Raw genomic sequence first — 24,083 nt, 5'->3', positions numbered from 1 at the left:
CCCCCTGGTGGGCAGAGCGTCGCCCCTGGTGGGCATGCTGGGTGGATCCCGGTCGGGCGCATGCGGGAGTCTGTCTGACTGTCTCTCCCCGTTTCCAGCTTCAGAAAAAAAAAAAAAGGAAGGAAATTCTATAGGATGTGACACTGACGACTCTTGAGGACATGAATGTTATGCAAAATGAACCAGTTACAGAAAGACTATTACTTCCTAATTCCACTTATATAAAGCATCTAAAATAATCAAATTCATAAAATTAAAGAGTAGCCAGGGTGAGGTGGGGAATGGGAAGTTACTAATTAACAGGTATAACATATCAGGCAAGCAAGATGAGTAAACTCTAGAGATCTGCTGTACAACCCTGTCCTACTGTCAACAATAATATGTTGTACACTTAAAATATATTAAGAAGGTGAATTCCCATTCATATTAAGTGTTCTTTCCACATTAACAAATAAGTCAGTAGACTTTAAATAAAGCAATACCCTCTGTATACTGGCTTACGTGATTGTGAAGCACACAAGTTGAAAATCTGCGGGCAGGCTGGAGGCCCACAGAAAAGTTGCACTCCAAGTCTGAAGGCAGTGTGCTGGCAGAATTCCCTCTTCCTAAGGGAAGGTAATTCTTTTTTTATTAAGCCTTCAACTGATTGGATGAGGCTCACCCATGTTACACACACCCTATTGCTTCTGTTTCTCTAGAGAACCTTGACTAATGCAATTTAATTCTGGAAAAGCCAAAACTATGGAGGCAGTAAAACTATCAATGTTTGCAGAGGTTCCAGGGGAAAGATAAAGGGATGAAGAAATGAAGCGCAGGGCATTTTTAGGGCAGTGGAACTAAACTGTACGATATTATAGTGGTGGATACATGTTGTCATACATTTGTCAAAATCCATAGAATGTACGACACAAAGAGTAAAGCTTAGTGGGAATTGTGGACTTTGCTTGATAATGATGTGTCAATATTAGTCCATCAGTTGTGACAAATGTACACATTGATGCTGAGGGGTGCTGTATGTGTGTGTTGTGGGGAGAGGACATGTGGAAATTATCTGTATTTCCCTCTCGATTTTACTGAGCCTAAACTTCCCTAAATAATAAAGTTTATTTAGTATTAACATTTTTATTATTTATTAATTTTAGAGAAGGGAGAGAGAGAGAAACATTGATTTGCTGCTCCATCCATCCATACATTCATTGGCTGACTTTTGCACGTGCCCCACTGGAGACTAAACCTGCAACCCTGGTGCATCAGGATGACACTCCAGTCAGCTGAACTACCTGACCAGGGTCCCTATTGATATTTTTTAATGTGTAAAAAAAGAAACCCAATCTCATTAGAAATCATGGAATGTAAGTTAAACCACAATGAGAATATCATTTTAGATTCATCACATTAGAAAAAAATAATTTTTAAAATACAAAATATTATTGATGATGTAGCACAATAGGAACTTTTATATACTGCTGTTGGGAGCAAATTTCAGTATAACTACTTTAGAAAACAGTTTGGTATTATCTAGTAAAGTTGAAGCTGAATTCAACTACAACCTAGCAATACCACTCCTAAACATATGTCCTAGAGCAAAGGTTTTCAAAAAGTCCCCTGACTAGTAGTATCAGTAACACCTGGAAACTTGTTAGAAATGGAATTATCAGGCCCTACACTAGACCTACTGAATTAGGAACTATGGAGGTGGGCCCAGAAATGTTATAAGAAACTATACAGGTGATTTCTAGATCACAACAAAGTTTGAGAGCTACTGTCTTGCAAAGAAACTCTTGCATGTGTGCTCCAGAAGACAGTAGAAGCATGTTTAGAGCAACATTATTGCAATAGCAAAACATTAAAAGAAGCCAAGTGTGGGCCCTGGCCAGGTTGTTCAGTGGATGAAGTGTTGTTCTAGCACATCAAGGTCACAGGTTCAATCCCTGCTCAGGCCACCTACGAGAAGCAATCAATGAGTACTCAACTCAGTGGAACAAGTTGATTCTTCTCTCTCTCTCTCCCCCTTCCCCCATCATCCCTCCCCCTCAATCAGTGGGAACATTTTAAAAATAAACTTTAAAAAAATAAGTGTGTATCAACAGGAGAAAGTATTATATAAATAAACTCTGTCATTTTAATACAGTGGAATACTATGTAGATGTGAAAAGGAGGGAAGGAAGGAAGGAAAGAGGGAAGGAAGGAAAGAAGGAAGAGAGGAAGGCAGGAAGGCAGGAAGGAAGGAAGACAGGAAGGAAGGAAGGAAGGAAGGAAGGAAGGAAGGAAGGAAGGAAGGAAGGAAGGAAGGAAGGAAGGAAGGAAGGAAGGAGGGAGGGAGGGAGGGAGGGAGGAAAAAAAAGGAGGATAAGGAGAGAAGGAGGAAGAACTATAAATAGAAACATGGATAAATATCTCAAAATAACTAAGAGTAAAGAAACAAGATTGCAAAAGATGATTCAATTTATATAAAGATGAAAAACATCCAGAAGTAAATAATACATAGGGATAAATACCTATGATCTAAAATCATAAGGGAAGAGAGGCAATGACAAACACAAATTCATGGTTGTTACATCAGGGGGGAAAGCAGGGGGATACAATTAGATGTTGGCATGAAGGGGCTTTCCAAAGTATTTGTAATATCTACTCTTTAAGCTGGAAAGTAGATATGTAAGTATTCATTTTATTATTTTTCCTCAGAACTTACAATTTTATATACATTATATATTAATATCTATGTAAGAAATATTTCATAATTTAAAAGCTTAAAAAGCAAAGCCTATCTCAATCATTTTTTTTTAAGTGAGAGGAGGGGAGATAGACAGACTCCCACATGCGCCTGACCAGGGTTCTTTCAGCAACCCCAGTCTGGGCCTGATTCTCAAATCAAATAAACTATCCTCAGTTGGTTTGGCAACACCCAAACCAACTAAACCACTGGCTGTGGGAGGGAGAGAGAAGGGGGAAAGGGAAGGAGAGAGACGCAGATAGTCGTTTCTCCTGTGTGCCCTGAATGGGCATCAAACCCAGGATGTCTATATCCTGGGCCAACACCCTACCTACTGAGCAAACCACCCAGGGTCTCAAACATTATTTTTAATAATGCTGTTCTTTTTTTAAGAAAGAGGAATAATGGACTCCAACTTACACAAAGTCTACTTTAATTTCTTCATTCCAGCATGGATAAGATCCATTTGCAGTACTGGTTTGGTATGCAGTGTTTTGAAAGGAAACTTCCACAAAAGGGTGTACAGTATTCTGAAACATGTAATAAACACTGACTAAATTTTTGTAATATTTTATGCAGTTAATAAAAGACAGAAGGATAGAAAATTACTTGGTTACTGGTTGACAACTGGATGGCTTACTTTTTCTAGATTTTCAAACAACCCTTATTCACTCATTCATTTAATAACCATTTGTTGGTCCTATTCAATATTAGACACTTTTCTAGGATCTAAAGATAAATGTAACTTTCCCTTATAGATTGTATAGTCTATTAGGGGAAAATAAACAGCTAAACAAATAATTGCAATGAAATGTTAGAAATGAAATAAAAATATATTCCAGGTACAACAGTTACTCAGGAGAGGGAATAATTAATTTGCTGGAGGTGAGGACAAGAGCTTCACAGAGAAAGCAATGCTTGAGCTCAAGCTTAGAAACATTAAGCAGTAATGTGGCCAATAATACAGAGCTGTGTGGAGGCCATGCCAGACAAAAGAAAGGGCATATACACAGTCTTTCTAGAGCCAGTGGTATATGATACTGCTGCTGGGCAAAAAGAGATGTGATGTTGCTGACTGATGGGTAAGGGCCAGATCATTACAGATTTTTGTAGGCATTCTAGGGAACTTATACCTTTTTCTATAGATCCTGAGAGCAGGGGAGCAGGGAATTAAATGGTTAGAATTACATTTTCTAAAGAGCACCTTCATTATGGAAAGTAAACTTGAAGCACAACAGATTAGAGATGGAAAGACCAATTAGGAGCCAGCTGCACTCCAGGGCAAATATAATCAAAAACTGCACTTTATAAAAGTGCTTACTAACGCTTACCGCATTTAAGATCACATCTGAGGCTACCGATTTGATTGTTTCTTTATATCTCAGACGGGATACGGATGATTTCAAATAAGTAGGTATATCCAAGGCTCTTCAGGAAAAACAATAGGGAGACACATGCTTTAATTAGTTTTGTTTTTGTTTTTTTAACTGAGAAACAGACAGGAAGGGAGAGAGATGAGAAGCATCAGCTCCTAGCTGGGCCACCTTAGTTCATTAACTGCTTTCTCATATATGCCTTGACAGGGCAGGGTTGGGGAGCTCCAGCCCAGCCAGTGACCCCTTGCTCAAACCAGCAACTTTGGGCTCAAGCCAGAGACCTTTGGGCTCAAGCCAGAGACCATGGGGTCATGTCTATGATCCCATGCTCAAGCTGGTGAGCCTGTGCTCCAGATGAGTCCACGCTCAAGCCGGTGACCTCAGCATCTGGAACTTGATGCTCTATCCACTGCGCCACCGCCTGGTCAGTCTCAGTTAGTTTTAATATTAGTTCTAGTGGGAATGGCAGAATTTGCCTATGCTTATGGACATATATAATCTAATTACCCTGGATTTTACAGACTTTGCTTTGGATTTTCATATTGTAATGGTTAGAACTAAACATCTGATAATCACTGCTCTGAAAGAGTGGCTCCAAATTCTGAAATATGGGTTGGATTCAGTCTATGATAAAGTTTTCCTTAGTAAAGGAGAAAAATAAAGCAAAGATACTTTAAGATGAGACCCTTCATATTTCTGGTATTGAAACATTCTTTCCTTTACAAATTGATGATTACAGAGCATGGCAGTGATTTTATTGTGTCATATCACAAGCAACCTTTGAAATGTGCATTTGTTTTGAGAATATCAATTCTATTAAATAAATAAGGTTGGATATAAAAATAGGCAAAACATTTAAAAGGTTTTAACTATAGATTAGTAGCTAAGTAAGCAAAATACTTGTTTTTCATATACAAAATTAATAGGATCTAGTAAACAGACGATACACAAGTAGAGCACATGCATGTTAAACAAAGAGAGCTATGCTTAATATTCCTGAGTTACCTAGCTACTAAATAGCCATATATGAACCATACATGAAACCAAATAGATGAGAGACGTTCGACATTTAAGATGCACTAAATATACATGAATATTTAATATTTACAATGCCTTAATTTGGTATTAATCAGCTGTGATACCCATTCTGGTTCCACATATCCTCTGCACAAGAAACACAAATAAAACCCCTGAGTGCCTGCAGAAGAGATGGGTAACATCCGACTTATGCAGAAGTCATCTAAAATGAGAAGTCTCACACAAAGTCTACTCCCTCCAGTGTTTTAGTTCCAATACTGAGTGGGGCCAGTGGCACAGAATAATGTAGTTGGCAACAGTGGCTTTATAAGTTTTCACAATAAGGAACAAAACAAAAGGCATTTATTTTATACAGTACACCAAAAAATATATATATATGTTAAAGTTACTTTGGGCATTTCAAACTTCCACAAACTCTTAATACATGGCAATGACACTAAGTTTGACTATCCAAATGAAGATTTCCACTTTCATTAAATTTCTGTATATGGAGCATTAATAAAGTGTAAAGATATATAAATTAAACAATACAGAAATTTATAGCTAAGATAGATCTTTTGTAACTCTAAAAATGGATGCATATTGCCTTACCTACTAACTGTTGTTTTCCTGCTTGGGATATTATAAGCCCTCAGGATCCTGACAAGAATCTTAACATCTCCATCACAGAGGGTCTGTGCTGACACTTTTTCCCTTTTTTTCCTCTGAGGCTTTAACTTTCTTCGTCGTTTAACAAGCTTACAAACTGCAAGTGTCAACTGGCTAAAGATAAAAGTGATCAGTCACATATATACAAGATAACTTAGTTTTAAAAGATATAAATTTAGGCCCTGGCTGGTTGGCTCAGCGGTAGAGCGTCGGCCTGGCGTGTGGGGGACCGGGGTTCGATTCCCAGCCAGGGCACATAGGAGAAGCGCCCATTTGCTTCTCCACCCTCCCCCCCTTCCTCTCTGTCCCTCTCTTCCCCTCCCGCAGCCGAGGCTCCATTGGAGCAAAGATGGCCCGGGCGCTGGGGATGGCTCCTTGGCCTCTGCCCCAGGCGCTACAGTGGCTCTAGTCGCGACAGAGCGACGCCCTGGAGGGGCAGAGCATCGCCCCCTGGTGGGCAGAGCGTTGCCCCTGGTGGGCATGCCGGGTGGATCCCGGGCGGGCGCATGCGGGAGTCTGTCTGACTGTCTCTCCCCATTTCCAGCTTCAGAAAAATACAAAAAAAAAAAAAAAAGATATAAATTTTAAAAATTAATTTTTTTAAATAAGGCCATTATTTTGAGCCATATGCTCTCCATTGTGGAGCAAAGACAGTTGTTTTAAACCCAAGGAAGAAATTACATTCTTTTTCTCTTTTTCTTCTTTTTCCAAGTGAGAGGAGAGGAGATAGCAAGACAGACTCCTGTGTGCACCCCAACCAGGATCCACTGGCAACCCCTGTCTGGGACTGATCTCTGCCTTTCTGGGGATATGCTCGCAACTGAGCTATTTAGTGCCTGTGGCGGAGGCTCCACGGAGCCATCCTCAGTGCCCAGGCAATGCACTTAAACCAATTGAGCCATAGCTTCAGGAGAGGAAGAGAAAGAGAAAAACAGGGAAGGAGGAGGGGGGAGGAGCAGATGGTCGCTTCTCCTGTGTGTCCTCACTGGGTATTGAACCTGGGACATCCACATGCCAGGCTGATGCTCTACCACTGAGCCAACCAGCCAGGGCCAGGAATTATATTCTGAGCATAGAAGAGACGCTACATTAAGAGAGGGAAGGTGAATGCTCCATGCCCTTTGGGTAAATGGCCCAACAAGAGACAAGGGTGTGGAAAGGTAATTCCATGAAATATGCTATTCTTTCAGAATACATCTTTTTTTTCCAAGAATCATTCTCTTAGAAGTGGTTAAAAACTCAACTTTTCTACATGAATCTGAAATAGAAGTTAGTTACACATGCTGCCAACCTTGAAACATAAATGTATGAAATTATTGCCCTATGGTCACAATTTTTTCTCCCCAAAGACTAAAAATAAAACACAATAGATGTCAACATCCTAAACCAATTAAAACCTTGTTGGCAATACCACAAGCCTGCAAATGGCTCCAGTGTGGTTTCCCAGAAGCATCCCTACTCCTGTTTCTACCCTAAATGTCATAGATGGGACAGTACGAGAATTGAGTTACTCCAGTCGAAGGCTCCCCCAGCTGCTATGGATTACAGTGCCCTTATAGGACTGAGGATTCACAGTTTTGAAAGGGGTAGATTACAAGCTTAGTGTGTGACTTTTCCATTAGCAATCTCAGGACAGGAAAATCTTAGGGCAAAACTAGTTTGAGACAGAAAATATTTCTTTTCTTTCTTGCCCTAAAAACTATCAGTAGAAGAGCATTAAAAACTAAAATACAGGCCCTGGCCGGCTGGCTCAGTGGTGGAGTGTCGGCCTGGCGTGCGGGGGACCCGGGTTCGATTCCCGGCCAGGGCACACAGGAGAAGCGCCCATTTGCTTCTCCACCCCTCCCCTCCTTCCTCTCTGTCTCTCTCTTCCCCTCCCGCAGCCAAGGCTCCATTGGAGCGGGGATGGCCCGGGCGCTGGGGATGGCTCCTTGGCCTCTGCCCCAGGCGCTGGAGTGGCTGTGGTCGGGGCAGAGCGACGCCCCGGAGGGGCAGAGCATCGCCCCCTGGTGGGCAGAGCTTCGCCCCTGGTGGGCAGAGCATCGCCCCCTGGTGGGCAGAGCATCACCCCCTGGTGGGCAGAGCGTCGCCCCTGGTGGGCGTGCCGGGTGGATCCTGGTCGGGCGCATGCGGGAGTCTGTCTGACTGTCACTCCCCGTTTCTAGCTTCAGAAAAATACAAAAAAAACAAAACAAACAAACAAAAAAAACTAAAATACAATATAAATTGCCTTGGCCAGATAGTTCAGTTGGTTTTAGAGCATCATCCCAATATGTGAAGGTTGCAGGTTCAATCCCCAGTCAGGGCACATACAGGAACAGATCGATGTTTCTGTTTTTCTCTCTCTCACCTTTTCTCTCTCTCTCTCTCTCTCTCTCATAAATAAATAAATTTAAAATAAAATACTATACAATTGAAAATACATATCATATCAGTATGTCAAAAATGCAATATTAAAATGACCAAATATATTTCAAACCACCATATTTCACTTTATGCTTTGTAACTGCATCTTTTGACATGTAACTTAATATAAATGTAGAGAACTTATTAGAGGATTTTGAAGGTATTAGTATAAAGCTTCACATTTTATATAATAATTTTAGTATGTACCTTGCAGATACAATTTCTTCATAATCAGCCACAATATCTGATAAGTTAAATTTGCTTACTTTGACAATTCTTTTCATTATCAACTTTCTCATCTACAAAAAAATTCAGAATTTAAGAAATGCATAGTTCATATTTTAAGATCAAATATTTATAATGCTACTGGTGCCACTATTTTTTTGCTACTAATTTTTGTAAGCAATGAATGGAAAGGGGGATTAGTTAAGTGAAAATATGGATCTGTTTGCTTCCATTATTAAAATCATCCCTACCTCTCACATTCATGTCACACCAAAGCAAGTTTTTTCTTCCTACTTTTTTGTCTTTCCATATCTCTTTCATGTCATCTTAAATTCTGTTCTCACCTGTTTTTACACCTAACTCACAGCACACATGGACAGAACTAGTCTTCACCAAAGGAAATGATTACTCTGTGATTGCATTTCCCTAACAGCCACTTGTAATGGAAATGAATCTTGATAAACAAACTCAAAGAATAATCACATTTCTGTATTTCCATTTATTCAGTCCTGTTCTGACTTTAAGCTCCTTCATCCTTTCGTCCCCTGAACTGCTGTGGTCTACTACATTACTAGTAAAAGTAAGGATCCTGGCAAAATGCTGGCGTGTTTATCAGTGAACTTTCAGGGTCAAAAAGAGTGCAAAGTTATTAGTGTTCATGTTTAAGCAGGAAAAGTTGGGATGTGCACTAATAATGAGTTTGCTGATTACTGAAGTAAACTCTGCAACAACAATGGAGATCAACAGCATATTTACAGATGGTAAGCAGCTAACTGTGAAAAGGAAGTGAACAGAACAGAAAACCCCTCGGTGATCAAAAAGAGGTGATGAGTAAGTAATTTGTCTGTCTGACTCTCTCTGACGTGTATGGTACCATAACATCCAGCAGACCAGTTTTCATAAGAGTAAATGCAAACATATTAAGTATTATTTTGTTGTTACCTTTTTCAGAAAATTGGCAGAACTAATCCTTTGAGCAGTAATAGAATTCACATCTGAAAGGGACATCTCCTTTTCTATCTGACTTAGACATTCCTAAACAGAGAATTGAATTAGTTTCATTTCTTGAATGTGACAGAGTGCAGATATGAGGTGCTGCAATAAAATATTACCCATTTATTTCAGTTTATGAGTAGAAGACATTGGCAACATGCTGGCACTGACAGAAGAAAACCTTTCTTTCAGATTCTCCCACTGAGAATTAGCTAAAAACAGTTTATGATTATATTTTGTTGGCTTCTCAGATGAGGTCCCTTCATCAATTAAAATAATAATTATAAGAAAATAATTTGCAATTGAGAAAATCATAACAATATGTCAAGATGATTGAGAAATATTCCTCACATGTGCATTTACCTAGCAATCAATAAAAACAAAACCAATGGGAAATAGTATAGTGGTCAAGAGAGTAGTCTTTAGAGGCACACAGTCCTGGGTTCAATAACTGTGTGGTTGGGAAGAAAGTTGATTAACTGTTGCAGACCTCAGTTTCCTTTGTTGTAATAATAATAATTAAACTGCCACTGTCATAGATTGTTGTGAGACTTACCTGAAACAATATCAGTAAAATGCATGGCACATAGTAAGTAGCCAATACATTGTAGACTATAATCAGTAACTTTAATTTTATATCCAGCAGTCAGTATAGGATTATTTGTCAGGATGCTTAGTCTACATAATTTAAAATAAGCTTGCATCTGTTATATCTACATTTGTGGGATACATCCCTAATGCCCATAAAAAGCATTTTACAAAACAGTATTATCAAAGACTACAAAAAATAATGAAGTAGATACTTTAGAATTTCAGTCATGTTACAACAAACACTATTATCAAAAAGCAATTTATTTTGTTCTTCTAATTATCCACTAGAAATCTTGAAACTAGTTCCGTTAACAAGTACTGTAGTAACTTTTACTTAAGAGTACCGTGGTACCTTGAGATACGAATTTAATTCGTTCTGTAACCGAGCTCGTAAGTCAGTCAACTCGTATATCAAACAAATTTCTCCCATTTAAAATAACTGAAATAGATTTAATCCATTCCAACCCTGTGAATTATCCCCAAACCATCCTAAATTATGAAAAAAGACATGTTTTTAATTAATAAACACAAATGTATACTTTACCAATGCATAAAAAAATATATGAAATAAAAGAAAGAAAGTGTTATTTATTACTGTATTCTTACCTTGGGGACAGATGAGTGCAGCTAACGGAGGTGAATGGCGGAGGAGGAGGGAAGGAGGAAGGGATGCAGGTACTGTAGACACTTAAACTAAAACTGCACTTTCTTAACACTAAATATAAACTAAAACTGCATTTCTTTAAACCAAACTAAAACTGCACTTTCTTTATTTAAAATGAAACCACAAAAACTTAATCACGACTCGTGTCTCAGAATTTTGCTCGGATCTCGAACAAAAATACGGACCGAGTTGCAGCTCATATCTTAAAAAATTTTCATGTTGGTCTGTTTATATCTCAAGGTACCACTCTGTATATTTATATTTCATATTGTTTTATTTACTTTTAACATACTTAATTTATAAGAGTTACTTAAATCCTGTGGATATTCATCTTTTGTTATGTGGGTTGCAAATATGTTTTCCTAATCTATGGAGTTTTCATTTTATTTTATTTTAGCTAGATAGAAAAAGAGAGTGAGAGAGAGAGGCAAGGAGAGTGATGAGAAGCATTGACTTATAGCTGCAGCACTTTAGTACTTTGGTTGTTCATTGATTGCTTCTCATATGTGCTTTGACCAGGGGGCTGCAGCCAAGCCAGTGACCCTTTGCTCAAGCCAGCAACCTTGGACTCAAGCCAGCAACTATAGGATTGGGTCGATGATCCCATGCACAAGCCAATGAGCCTGCACTCAAGCTGGTGAGCCTGTGCTCAAGCCAGATGAGCTCCCACTCAAGCCAGCAACCTAGGGGTTTTGAATCTGGGACCTCAGTGTCCCAGGTCGACACTATCCAGTACACTACCATCAACCAGTCAAGCAAATTATTATCTTTCTCTAATTTATACATTTTAATTAAATTAATTGAGGTGACAATGGTTAATAAGATTATATAGGTTTCAAGTGTACACTTCTATGATATACGATCTATAATTGCATTTCAAATCATCTTTCATCACCATATATTTACCCTCTTTACCCTTTATTTCTTTCCATTCCTTTTTCCTCTGGTAACCACCATACTGTTGTTTGTGTCTATGAGTTTCAGTTTTATATCTCACATATGAGTGAAATCATATGGTTCTTAGCTTTTTCTGACTGACTTATTTCGCTTAGCACAATATTCTCAAAGTCCATCCATGTTGTCACAAATGGCAGCATTTCATCTTTTCTATGGCCGAGTAGTATTCCATTGTGTATATATGCCACATCTTCTTTATCCAGTCATCTATTGAAGGACACTTCAGTTATTTCCATGTCTTGGTCACTGTGAATAATGCTTCAATAAATAAGGAGTACATATATCTTTTCAAATAAATGTTTTCAAATTTTTGGGGCAGATACCCAGGAGAGGGATTGATGGGTCATATGGTAACTCTATTCTTAATTTTTTGAGACACCTCCATACTATTTTTCATAGTGACTATACCGTTTACAATCCCAGCAGTAATGGATGAGGGTTCCTTTTTCTTCATAACCTCTCCAACACTTGTTACCTGTCTTTTGATAATAGTCATTCTAACAAGTGTGAGGTAATATCTCACTGTAGTTTTGATTTGCATTTCTCTGCTAAAGTGAACTTGAGAATTTTAAAAATATATCTGCTGGCCATTTGTATATCTTGGAAAAAGTATCTGTTCAAGTCTTCTGCCCATCTTTAAATTAGATTATTTGTTTAGTATTGAATTGTATAAGTTCTTTATATTTTTTGGACATTAACCCCTTGTTGGAGCTGTTGGTTGCAAATATATTTTCCATTCATTTGGTTGCTATTTTTGTTTGGTTGGTAGCTTCTTTTGCTGTGCAGAGTTTTTTAGTTAATAGGGTACCATTCATTTATTTTTGCCTTTCCTTCCCTTGCCTTTGGGGTCAAATTCATAGAATCTTCTCTAAGACCAAGGTCCATGAGTTTAGTACCTATGTTTTCTTCTATGTAATTTATTGTTTCAGGTCTTATATTTAGGTCTTTGGGCCATTTTTAATTAATTTTTGCACATAGGAACAAATGGTAGTCTAGTTTCTTTTTTTTTTTTCATGTGGCTTACCAATTTTCCCAGCATCATTTATTAAAGAGCTTTCTTTTCTCCATTGTATGTTTTTGGCTCCTTTGTCATAAAGTACTTGTCTATATACATGTGGTTTGATTTCTGGGCTCTGAATTCTATTCCACTAATCTGTGTATCTGTTTTTCTGTCAATATCATGCTGTTTTGATTATCATAACTCTGTAGTATTATTTGAAGTCAGGTAGGATGATACCTCCAGCTTCATTCTTTTTTCTGATGATTGCTTTTGCTATTTGGGGTCTTTTGTGGTTCCATACAAACATGATGATTTTTTTTGCTCTATTTATTTTTAAAATCTTATTTGATGGAGATTGCATTAAATCTGTATATCGCCTTGGGTAATATGGATATTATATCTATGTTGAGTCTTATAATCCATGAACATAACATACGTTTTATTTTATTGTGTCTTTTTCAATTTTTTTTAAAAAATAATGCTTTGTAGTTTTCAGTATACAGGGCCTTCAAATCCTTTGTTAAGTTTATTCCTAGGTATTTAATTCCTTTTGTTGCAATTGCAAAAAGAATTTTATTTTCTGAAATTTGTTCGTATACAAAAATGCAGTGGACTTTTATACATTGACTTTTGTATCCTGAAACTTTACTGTATTTGTTTATTGTTTCTAATAGTTTTTTGGTGGAGTAGAGTTTTCTATATAAAGAGTCATGTTGTCTGTGAAGAGTGACACTCTCACTTCTTCATTTCCAGTTTGGATACCTTTTATTCCTTTCTCTTGCCTGATTGCTCTGGCTGGAACTTCCAGAACTATGTTGAATAAGAATGGAGAGAGTGGGCAGCTTGTCTTGTTCCTGATTTTAGAGAAAGAGCTTTCAGTTTTTCACCATTCGTTATGATATTGGCTGATGGTTTGTCATATATGGCCTTTATTATACTGAGATACTTTCCTTCTATACCTATTTTAACCATAAATAAATATTGAATCTGGTCAGAGAAATGGCAGCGTGAGAGATACTCCTGATCTCTCCCCTTGAAATTTCAACAAATTTTACAACTATATGCAGAGAATATTGAATCTTATCAAATGCTTTTGATGCATCTATTGATATGATCATATTATTTTTATCCTTTATTTTATTAATATGGTGTCTTACATTGCTTGATCTGCATATGTTGAACCATCCTTGTGCCCTTGGATAAACTCCACTTGTTTGTGATTTTTTTTTTTTTTGTATTTTTCTGAGGTTGGAAACAGGGAGGCAGTCAGACAGACTCCTGCATGCTCCCGACCGGGATCCACCCGGCATGCCCACCAGAAAGCGATGCTTCGCCCATCTGGGGCGCCGCTCTGTTGCAACCAGAGCCATTCTAGCTCCTGATGCAGAGGCCATAGAGCCATCCTCAGCACCCGGGCCAACTTTGCTCCAATGGAGCCTTGGCTGCGGGAGGGGAAGAGAGAGACAGAGAGGAAGGAGAGGGGGAGGAGTGGAGAAGCAGATGGGTGCCTCTCCTGTGTGCATTGGCCAGGAATCAAACTCAGGACTCCTGCATGCCAGGCCGATGCTCTACCACTGAGCCAACCGGCCAGGGCCTGTGATGTATTATTTTTTAACGTACTGTTGTATTTTATTTGCTAGTATTTTGTTTAGAATTTTTGTATCTGTATTCACCAGAGATTAGTTTTCTTTTCTTCTTCCTCATCATCCTTTTTCCTCCTTCTTTCTCTTTCTTCCTCCTTCCTTCTCCTTTCTCCTCCTCCTCTCCCCCCAACACCTTACTCAGCCTCTTCTTCTTCTTTATTGCATTATCCTTGCCAAGTTTTGGATGTGTTAGGAAGAGTGGTGGGATTCAAATAATTTAACAACTATTTCTCTGCCCTACTGACCATTTTAAGTATAAAAGAATAATATACCAAAAGGTAGTTTATTATTTCATGCATTTAATACTTAAATAAGAACAATAAAAGAGATACAAAAAACTAGATTATAAGAAAGAATTTTAAAATATTAATAAAAATGTATAATAAAATGTATAATAAAAATATTAATAAAAATACCTGACAAAAAACAATAAAACTGTTATTTAAGATATTTCCATATTGCTTCTTGATTGGCGTCTTCACTTGCAATTCTTTTCACCTATAGACAGAATAAACATTACTACAGGCACTTAGAATATGCTGTTGCACAGATGAATGTTAAAAAATACTAAGGAATGTAAATTTGTGATTACCACATTGGGTGGCTGCCCGGGTGCTCATCTTAGAAAGAACCCTGATTACAAGTGCCATTTTAACAACTGGTTCACCAAACTCAACAAAAATTTGGGTATCAGTTCTGATGAACTGATGCAAACTGGCTGAATCCCACCACTGGTTAGGATGTACTGCCTTTTCTTCCCATTTCTGGAAGAGTTTGAGAAGGATAAATATCAATTTTATTTTAAATTTTATATAGAATTCACTAATAAATCTGTCTGGTCCTGGACTTTTATTTTTTGGAAGATATTTTATGGTTATTTCAATTTCCTCACTATTAATTGGTCTACTTAGATTTTCAGTTCTTCACGATTTAGTCTAGGTAGGTCATACATTTCTAGGAACATATCTATTTCTTCTATAAATTGCTTTGAGTAGTAGAGACATTTTAATAATGTTAATTCTTCCTCTCCATAGACATGGTATATGCTTTCACTTGTTTGTATTTCCTTGACCTAGGGGAAGGTCAGCAAAAGGCCAAGGTTCCCTGAGACCCTGCCCGTTGCAACCTCTGTCTGCTGGCTGCTAATTGGGCTAGGTTACTGTAATAAAACCTCTGGTAGAGTCTAGAGCCTGAGGAAATTCAGGAATTAGGAATGGTGATGGGTGTGGCTCTGCCTCTCAACCCCAGGTGTCAGTCTGTCCATACCTTTTTTTCACAGACCCCAGTAGGGTATGGCCTCCAGGAGTCTGGTGGGTGTGGCTTCTGAGACCCAAAGGTGTGGTCTACCTGCAGTCCGGACAGTTTCTACTGAGTCTCTAGTGAGGCAGAAGCACCAGTCCTAGACTTGGGAGAGTGTGGGAAAAGCTCCGAACTCAACACCAGAAAACTGAGTCACTGACATGCCTCCTGCTTCCTGGCTTACTTCTCAGAACAGCCCAATCTCCTTAGAGTGGGGCAGGAGACATTCCCGATGGTAGGGCAGTTGCTTCCCCCCAGGCCGATGCCTCAAGGCTGTTTCACTCAAGAAAGATGGTGACTGAAGTATTGGAAAATGACTCAGCACAGGTGTTTCAGTGGCCATCCCCAAGTGTGTCTCTCCCTGGGCCACCAACTTCACACTCTCTTCCCACAGCACTCATTCTCTCAGCCCTCTCTGCAACAGAGCCCCAGGCAAGTGGCTGTAAATGAGATTTTCTGTGCTGGCCGCCTAGGACAGAGCCTGCATCTCTGAAAGCTCGTTTCTTTCTTGCAGATCGAAACCTCAGCCCTTTTCACTGCCAAATGCTATGTGGGTGCCTCTTCTAGGCTCTGGTGCTCTAGGCTGGGGTGCCCGTCCTGGGGCTTAGACACAGCTCTCAAAGCAAACTTCCCCACAGTGAGAATCCCTCCAAATCTACTGCCACCACTCGCTTCTGAGAGTGGGCAGCCCTTTTTGCATTTCTCCCTTTCTACCAGTCTCGATGTGGCTTCTTCTGTGATCCTTTGTTATAGACTCCTCTTCATTTAGTCCAAAGTTAGTTTTTCAAGATGATTGTTCTTAAATTAAGTTGTAATCCAATTTCATCCTGGGAGGTGATAACTGGAATGTCTGCTTACTCTGTCACCATCTTGGAATCTGGGTTTTGGTTTTTGATCCAGTCTGCTACTCTGTGCTTTTATTAGTGAATTCAATCTACTTAAATTTAGGGTAATTATTGATGTATGAGGATTTTCTATAGCCATTTTATCCTTTGTTCTCTGGTAGTTCTGTGGCTCTATTTGTTCTTTTCTTTTGTGTTTCTGTCTGTTGTTCTTGTTTAGTTATGTTCCATACTTTTGTTCCCTCTTTTTTTAAATTAGGTGTCTCAGTTTTGGGGGTATTTTTGAGTGTGTGGTTACTATGAAAAAGAAACTTTCATATATACAGTAGTCCTTTTTCTTTTGAATACATATGATCTCCATCGTCCTTTGCAAATTCAGACCTTTACCTTCTCTTTTATGTTTTTGTTGTCACAAATTATCCTTGTTTATGCTGTAAGTTTATTGGTGATCTTACTTGTAATTTTGTGACCATTTGTTCTTTGTTTCAGGTAGAATAGCCCCCCCTTGAATATTTCCTGCAATGGAGGTCTTCTTGTTATAATTCTCTCAGCTTTTGTATATCAGAAAAAGTCCACATTTCTCCTTCATATTTAAAGGAGAACTTTATTGGGTATATTGTTCTTGACTGGTAATTTCTCTCTTTTAGTAGTTTGAATATTTGGTCGCCTATCTTCAGGCTTGTAGTGTTTTTACTGATAATCTAATGGGCTTTCCTTTAGATTACTTTCTTCTTTCCCCTAGCTGCCTTTGGAATTCTTATTTTGTCATTAATTTTTGACAGTTTTTAAAATTATATTTATTTATTTATTTTTAATGGGGTGACATCAGTAAATCAAGATACATATATTCAAAGATAACATGTCCAGGTTATCTTGTCGTTCAATTATGTTGCATACCCATCACCCAAAGTCAGATTGTCCTCTGTCACCCTCTATCTAGTTCTCTTTGTGCCCCTCCCCCTCCCACTTCCCTCTCCTTCTCCCCCCTCCCCCCATAACCACCACACTCTTATCAATGTCTCTTGGTCTCACTTTTATGTCCCATCTACGTATGGAATAATACAATTCCTGGTTTTTTCTGATTTACTTATTTCACTCCGTATAATGTTGTCAAGATCCCACCATTTTGCTATAAATGATCCAATGTCATCATTTCTTATGGCTGAGTAGTATTCCATAGTGTATATGTGCCACATCTTCTTTATCCAGTCATCTATTGACGGGCTTTTTGGTTGTTTCCATGTCCTGGCCACTGTGAACAATGCTGCAATGAACAGTTTTAATACAATGTACCTTGGTGAAGGCTTTATGTATTCAGATAATTAGGTGTCCTGTTTGCTTCTTGGATTTCAAGATCTCTTTCCATAAGTTTGGGAAGTTCTCATCAACTATTTGTTTGAATAGGCATTCCCTTATCCCTATCTTCTTTTTCACGTATGCCTATTATTCTTATATTGCTTTCTGATGGAGTCAGATAGTTCTTGTAGTGTTCTTTCATTTTTTATGCTCAAGTCTCTTCTTCCCTCAGCATTATTTCTAGATTTTTGTCTTCAGTATCACTAATTCTTTCCTCCATCTGGTCAGCTGTAATTCATATGCTCACTAGTTCATTCCAAATCTCTGAGTTCAGCTCTAGAATTTCTATTTGGTTCTTTTTTAAAGTTACAATCTCTTCAGTAAAGTACTTGTTTTACTCATTGATTTGGTCTCTGAGCTCATTAAACTGCATAGCTGTGTTTTCTTGCATCTCATTGTGATTTTTCAGAACAGCAATCTTGAATTCTCTGTCATATAAATCACATATCTCAATGTTTTTAAGTTGATTTTCTGGAGATTTTTCTCTTTTTTTCTTAACTGCCTCATTACCTCAATTATGTATAGTATTTTATAGATTCCTTCTCCATCTAGGCATGCATTATGAGTGGCACTTTTCTAGTAGGTTCATAAGAAGAAGTCTTTCTATTGTTTTCTACTAGGTGGTGCTGAATCACAAGTGTTTTAGCTTTCTCGCATATCTCTGGCTTTTCAGATCACTGTAGGTGGTGGAAAATGGGCTGCATTCCCTGGACACCTCCCTTATGATCCAGTCATTCTGATCCCAGGGGACCCACCCCATGGTTGAACATGGTGGGCAATAGGGCTTCAAATCCATGAAATCCCAGTGCTTCCCCTTGCAACCAGAGACTGCCAGCCATGTAGCCTCAATGTGTGGGGATGGGGTAAACTGGGGGAACCCAGCTGCCTCCTTTGTTGCTTTGACCTTCCAGCAATGGATACCAGGAGTCCTCCATAGCATCCCCTGCATCTCCACCTGACCTTGGGAATTGTCACAGACTGCACCCTTCACTCAGGAAAAGTGTTTCTGTAGTACTAGTTCTTGAGTTTTGCAGATAATGTGCTCTGTAATACCACACAAAAGGTAATGGGTGGTGAGCTCTGGGAAGACTGTGGGTGGCCCAGCTCTGTGGCTTTTTTTCTCTGTTGGGAATGCCAGTCTCCAGCAACCATGACCACACTTCTGCACTTCATTCCCTCACAGGTAACTGGGCTCAGCCAAAGCTCATACTGCCCACCTCTGCAGGAATGTTCACTAAATCTCTTTGCTCCTCCCAGCTGAAGGGAGTACAATCCACAACCTGATTCCTACCCCCCCTCTCCAGGTTGAGCCCCACAAGGATGCATCTGTGGCTCCTTTGAGCTCTTATCCCTTCTTGCCTCCTTGGTTAGCTCCCACTTGCCCACTGTTAAATGTTTCAGTGTGGACCTCTTAGATGTGTTTGTGCATTGAGCAGGGAATCCCTTTCTAAATCACAGCTATTCAAATTGTTGAAAATTCAAGGGGAGAGACCAAGGAGATCTCTCATATCATCATTTCTCTGATGTCACTCTATAATTTGTACATTTTGTTTCATTTAAGAAATAATTTTCTACCCCAGATTAAGATCCATTTAAAGTTTTGTTTTTCACATGTAATTTTCATTACACATGGTATTTATTTCTTTTATAGGTCTAAATCTAATTTTATTTCTTTCTACATGGATAAGCAATTATGTCAGAATCATTCCAATAATTTTCCATTCTTTTACAAGTGATTTTTAAAGATATCTGTGTCAAATATTTAGTTTCTACATATGCATAATAATAAGTCTGTCTAAGACCCTATGTTCTATTTTACTAGTTTGGAATTGCCTTACTCAATTTACAGATTAATTTGGGGAGAACTGACATCTTAAGATGTTAAGTAGGCCATGACCGGTTGGCTCAGTGGTAGAGCGTCGGCCTGGTGTGCAGGAGTCCTGGGTTTGATTCCCGGCTGGGGCACACAGGAGAAGCACCCATCTGCTTCTCCACTCCTCCCCCTCTCCTTCCTCTCTCTCTCTTCCCCTCCCACAGCCAAGGCTCCATTGGAGTAGAGTTGGCCCGGGCGCTGAGGATGGCTCTGTGGCCTCTGCCTCAGGCGCTAGAATGGCTCTGGTTGCCAACAGAGCAATGCCCCAGATGGGCAGAGCATCGCCCCCTGGTGGGCATGCTGGGTAGATCCTGGTTGGGTACATGTGGGAGCCTGTCTGACTGCCTCCCCATTTCCAACTTCAGAAAAATACAAAAAAAAAAGATGTTGAGTCTTTCTATCAGTGAACATTTATACATATTCTTTTTTACATGATTCAAAATGTTTTACAATTTTCTCTATTTAGTTCTTGCACGTGTTTTATTAAATATACTCCTGGTGCCATTAGATTTTCACTGAACTAGCATTAATTTGTATTCCCCTGTTACCACTGAGCCACCAAAATTGTTTCTCAAACAATCCATTTGGTTCAGATCATGAATATCCTTCTACTACAAATTGAGTTTTAATTGAATGAATAGTTTTGTTTATGGCTCTTCTAAATTAGGTCATCAAAGCTATAGGATGGCTGAATGACAATAAAAATAACAAGCACAGATATACAGTTTTTTAAAATAACTTTTACTATTTTTCTTCTTTTTAAATTTTGTTTTTTGTATTTTTCTGAAGCTGGAAATGGGGAGAGACAGTCAGACAGACTCCCGCATGCGCCCGACCGGGATCCACCCGGCACGCCCACCAGGGGGCGATGCTCTGCCCCTCCGGGGCGTCGCTCTGCCACGACCAGAGCCACTCTAGCACCTGGGGCAGAGGCCAAGGAGCCATCCCCAGCGCCCGGGCCATCTTTGCTCCAATGGAGCCTCGCTGTGGGAGGGGAAGAGAGAGACAGAAAGGAAGGCGAGGGGGAGGGGTGGAGAAGCAAATGGGCTCTCTCCTGTGTGCCCTGGCTGGGAATCGAACCCGGGACCTCTGCACGCCAGGCCGACGCTCTACCACTGAGCCAACCGGCCAGGGCCTGCACTTTTACTATTTTTAATATCAAACAACTTACTGCAATCTCCCTTCAGTCTAGAATATCAGTTTATCAGTTGTTTTCTTATTAGTTGATAATATTTCTCCAAAGTCAAATTAACAAACCTTATTTAAACCCATTTTAGCCTGACCTGTGGTGGCTCAGTGGATAAAGTGTCGACTTGGAACACTGAGGTCACCAGTTCGAAACCCTGGGCTTGCCTGGTCAAGGCACATATGAGTGTTGATGCTTCCTGCTCCTCCCCTCTTTTCTCTCTCTCTCTCTCCCTCCTCTTAAAAAAAAAAAATTAAAAAGTAACAAAAAACTTTAAAAAAGCATTTTAGCATAAGACATTCACTCTTTCAGACTCAGAAGATGAATAAACCATAATATCCTTCATCAGAATCTAGTATCTTTATCTAAGTTGGCTGACATTACCCTACAGTGGTGATTCTACTGTATAGGCATTTTCTTCCGAGATGAAACACTAGTTTCTTTCTTCTGTTAACTATTTCTTAGCAAGCTCAAGTACTATGATTACTACAGTTGGTTATTTTTATAGGAACTAGCTCTTACAATCCACTATTTTTTTTCTTTTCTTTTTTTTTTTCATTTTTCTGAAGCTGGAAACAGGGAGAGACAGTCAGACAGACTCCCGCATGCGCCCGACCAGGATCCACCCAGCACGCCCACCAGGGGCGACGCTCTGCCCATCCATGTTGCGACCAGAGCCACTCTAGCGCCTGAGGCAGAGGCCACAGAGCCATCCCCATCGCCCGGGACATCTTTGCTCCAATGGAGCCTTGGCTGCGGGAGGGGGAGAGAGAGACAGAGAGGAAAGCGCAGCGGAGGGGTGGAGAAGCAAATGGGCGCTTCTCCTGTGTGCCCTGGCCGGAAATCGAACCCGGGTCCTCCACAATCCACTATTTTAAGACAAGTAATGTACTAGTAAATGTTTAACAACCAGTTTTCTGGAAATGGGAGGAAAAGCCCCAATTTGTAACATTTGCTGATTATGGTATAAATATTCCCCCAGCAACAAACTTAAAGCAACCAACATGAAGTAACTGAAGGTGGGGTTGTAAAGGAAAGTGCACATTAGACTCTCATGACTGGAGATGGCAGGTTCCAGCACACTATCCCCACATAAACATAAAAGGCTAATGCCCCCCTCCTCACATTTTAAAGTTCCTGAAATTGACATGTGATTTATACTCAATGTGTAAATTTAATGTGATCGTGTTTCTTATCTCCAAAAGTTTATTTTAAATTGATGATACATTTTACAATAGCAAAATACAGCACTTACATAAATTTAGAATATACCTAAAGGATTTCAGCTATGAAATAGGTTGTTTGGACATCAACTAAGTTGCAAAGTCAAGCTAAGGACTTTCTGGAATTGGGAGATCTATATATTCTTAATGCCTAAAGAAGGGGTTGGGGAGGTCTATCTGCTGATTATCAGTTTTTTAAAAAAAAAGAAATTAAGACACATTTAAAGCAGCAAAATATTAACGTATCATATAAGTCAAATAGAAAGCAAGTACCTGGAAGACTGAATCTGGAATCTCACTGTCAAAAAGGGGCATTTGTTGCAGAGGAAAAACGTCTAATTGACCTGTATTTCTAAGTTGCAGTAGCTGGAAACGTTTACTTTTTTTCATTTCCTCATCAGAAACAAAGTTAAATTCATCTTGCAACTGTTGAAGACGAAAGTACTTTGGAATATCCTTCCTTTTATGTTTCATGTACTGTAAACAAATAATGTAGTCTTAATATATTAATTTTTTAAAATACAAAAATTATTTCAAAACACATTTTAATGTATAAAAATGTTGATTCACTATATTATATACCTAAAACTAATACAATTTGTTTACCAACTATACTTAAATTTAAAAGATGGAGAAAGGAAAGCCTTTTCAATAAATTTTGTTGGGAAAATTGAAAAGCTACATGGAAGAGAATGAAAGTAGACTGCTATCTGACACAATACACAAAAAATTAACTCAAAATGGATTAAAGATTTTAATATAGGACATTAAACAATAAAATATATAGAAGAACACATAGGTACTAAATTTATGGACCTTGGTCTCAGAGTTTTTGTGAACTTGACCCCAAAGACAACAGAAATAAAAGCAAAAATAAATAAATGAAACTACATCAAACTGAAAAGCTTCTGCACAGCAAAAGAACCACCAGCAAAACAAAAAGGCAACCAACTGAATGAGAGGAGATATTTGTAAATGATACCTCCAATAAGGGGCTAAAATCCTACATATTTAAAGAACTCATACAACTCAACAACAAAAACAAAACAAAAATAGAATTTGAAAATGGGCAGAGGATTCAAACAGACACTTTTCCCAAGAAGACATGCAGACAGCCAACAGATATATGAAAAGATGCTCAACTTCACTAGCTATAAGGGAAGGCAAATCAAAACCACAATGAGATAACACTTCACACCCATGAGAATGGCTGTTATCAGTATGACAAGAAATAACAAGTGTTGGAGAAGACATGGAGAAAAGAAAACCCTCCTGTGCTGCTGGTGGGAATTTATTCATTTTTAGAGGGTGGGGGGAGACAGAGAGAAAGGGGAGGAGCAGGAAGCATCAACTCCATATGTGCCTTGACCGGGCAAGCCCAAGGTTTTGAACCGGCAACCTCAGCATTTCAGGTCGACGTTTTATCCCACTGCACCACCACAGGTCAGGCTGCTGGTGGGAATTTAAATTGGTGCATCACCAGTGGAAACAACCTCTGCCTCCGATGGATGATTGAATAAAGAAATGGATTGAATAAAGAAATAAGAAATTTAAAGTACCAATTTAAATTCCAAAGTACTTGAAACCTATACGATCCAATTAACTAATGTCACCACCATAAATTTAATAAAATGAAGAAGTGGTACATATATACAATGAAATACTACTCAATCATAAAAAATGATAAATATTGTCATTTGTGACAACATGGATGGTTTCATGATAAGTAAAATAGATCAGACAGAAAATGACAAGAACTATATGATTCAATAAATGAAAAAACAAAACAAATTTATAGACACAGACAACAGCATGGTGGTTACCAGAGGAGAATGGGAATGAACAGAAGGTGAAGGAATAGGTATAAGGGACTAGACTGTGGGTGGTGAGCACACAATAAAATATCTGGATGATGTGTTATAAAATAATACACCTGAAACTTAATAATGTTAGTAACCAATGTTACCCTAATAGAATTAATTTAAAAAACACACTGTTTTGTTCTCTCAACTATGAGATGTAAGAGTTGGCATATAAGTAGGAAATGGAA

General features: G+C 38.9%; 1 protein-coding gene across 1 annotated transcript in view; it reads right to left on the bottom strand.

Moving 5' to 3' along the window:
• CC2D2B (coiled-coil and C2 domain containing 2B) overlaps positions 1-24,083 on the bottom strand; it is a 140,579-nt gene that overhangs the window by 39,453 nt on the left and 77,043 nt on the right. Inside the window, exons 18-23 of the mRNA XM_066240388.1 lie at positions 22,307-22,510; positions 9,349-9,441; positions 8,389-8,480; positions 5,719-5,889; positions 4,045-4,141; positions 3,134-3,243 (exon numbers count right to left, since the gene is read on the bottom strand). Of these exons, the coding sequence (XP_066096485.1) occupies positions 3,134-3,243; positions 4,045-4,141; positions 5,719-5,889; positions 8,389-8,480; positions 9,349-9,441; positions 22,307-22,510 (767 nt within the window). The remainder of the gene's footprint in view (positions 1-3,133; positions 3,244-4,044; positions 4,142-5,718; positions 5,890-8,388; positions 8,481-9,348; positions 9,442-22,306; positions 22,511-24,083) is intronic.

Source organism: Saccopteryx bilineata, chromosome 7 (assembly GCF_036850765.1).
Source record: "Saccopteryx bilineata isolate mSacBil1 chromosome 7, mSacBil1_pri_phased_curated, whole genome shotgun sequence".
Lineage (NCBI taxonomy): Eukaryota > Metazoa > Chordata > Mammalia > Chiroptera > Emballonuridae > Saccopteryx > Saccopteryx bilineata.
The sequence above is the reverse complement of the archived record's forward strand: the minus strand, read 5'-3'. Positions and strand labels throughout refer to the sequence as shown.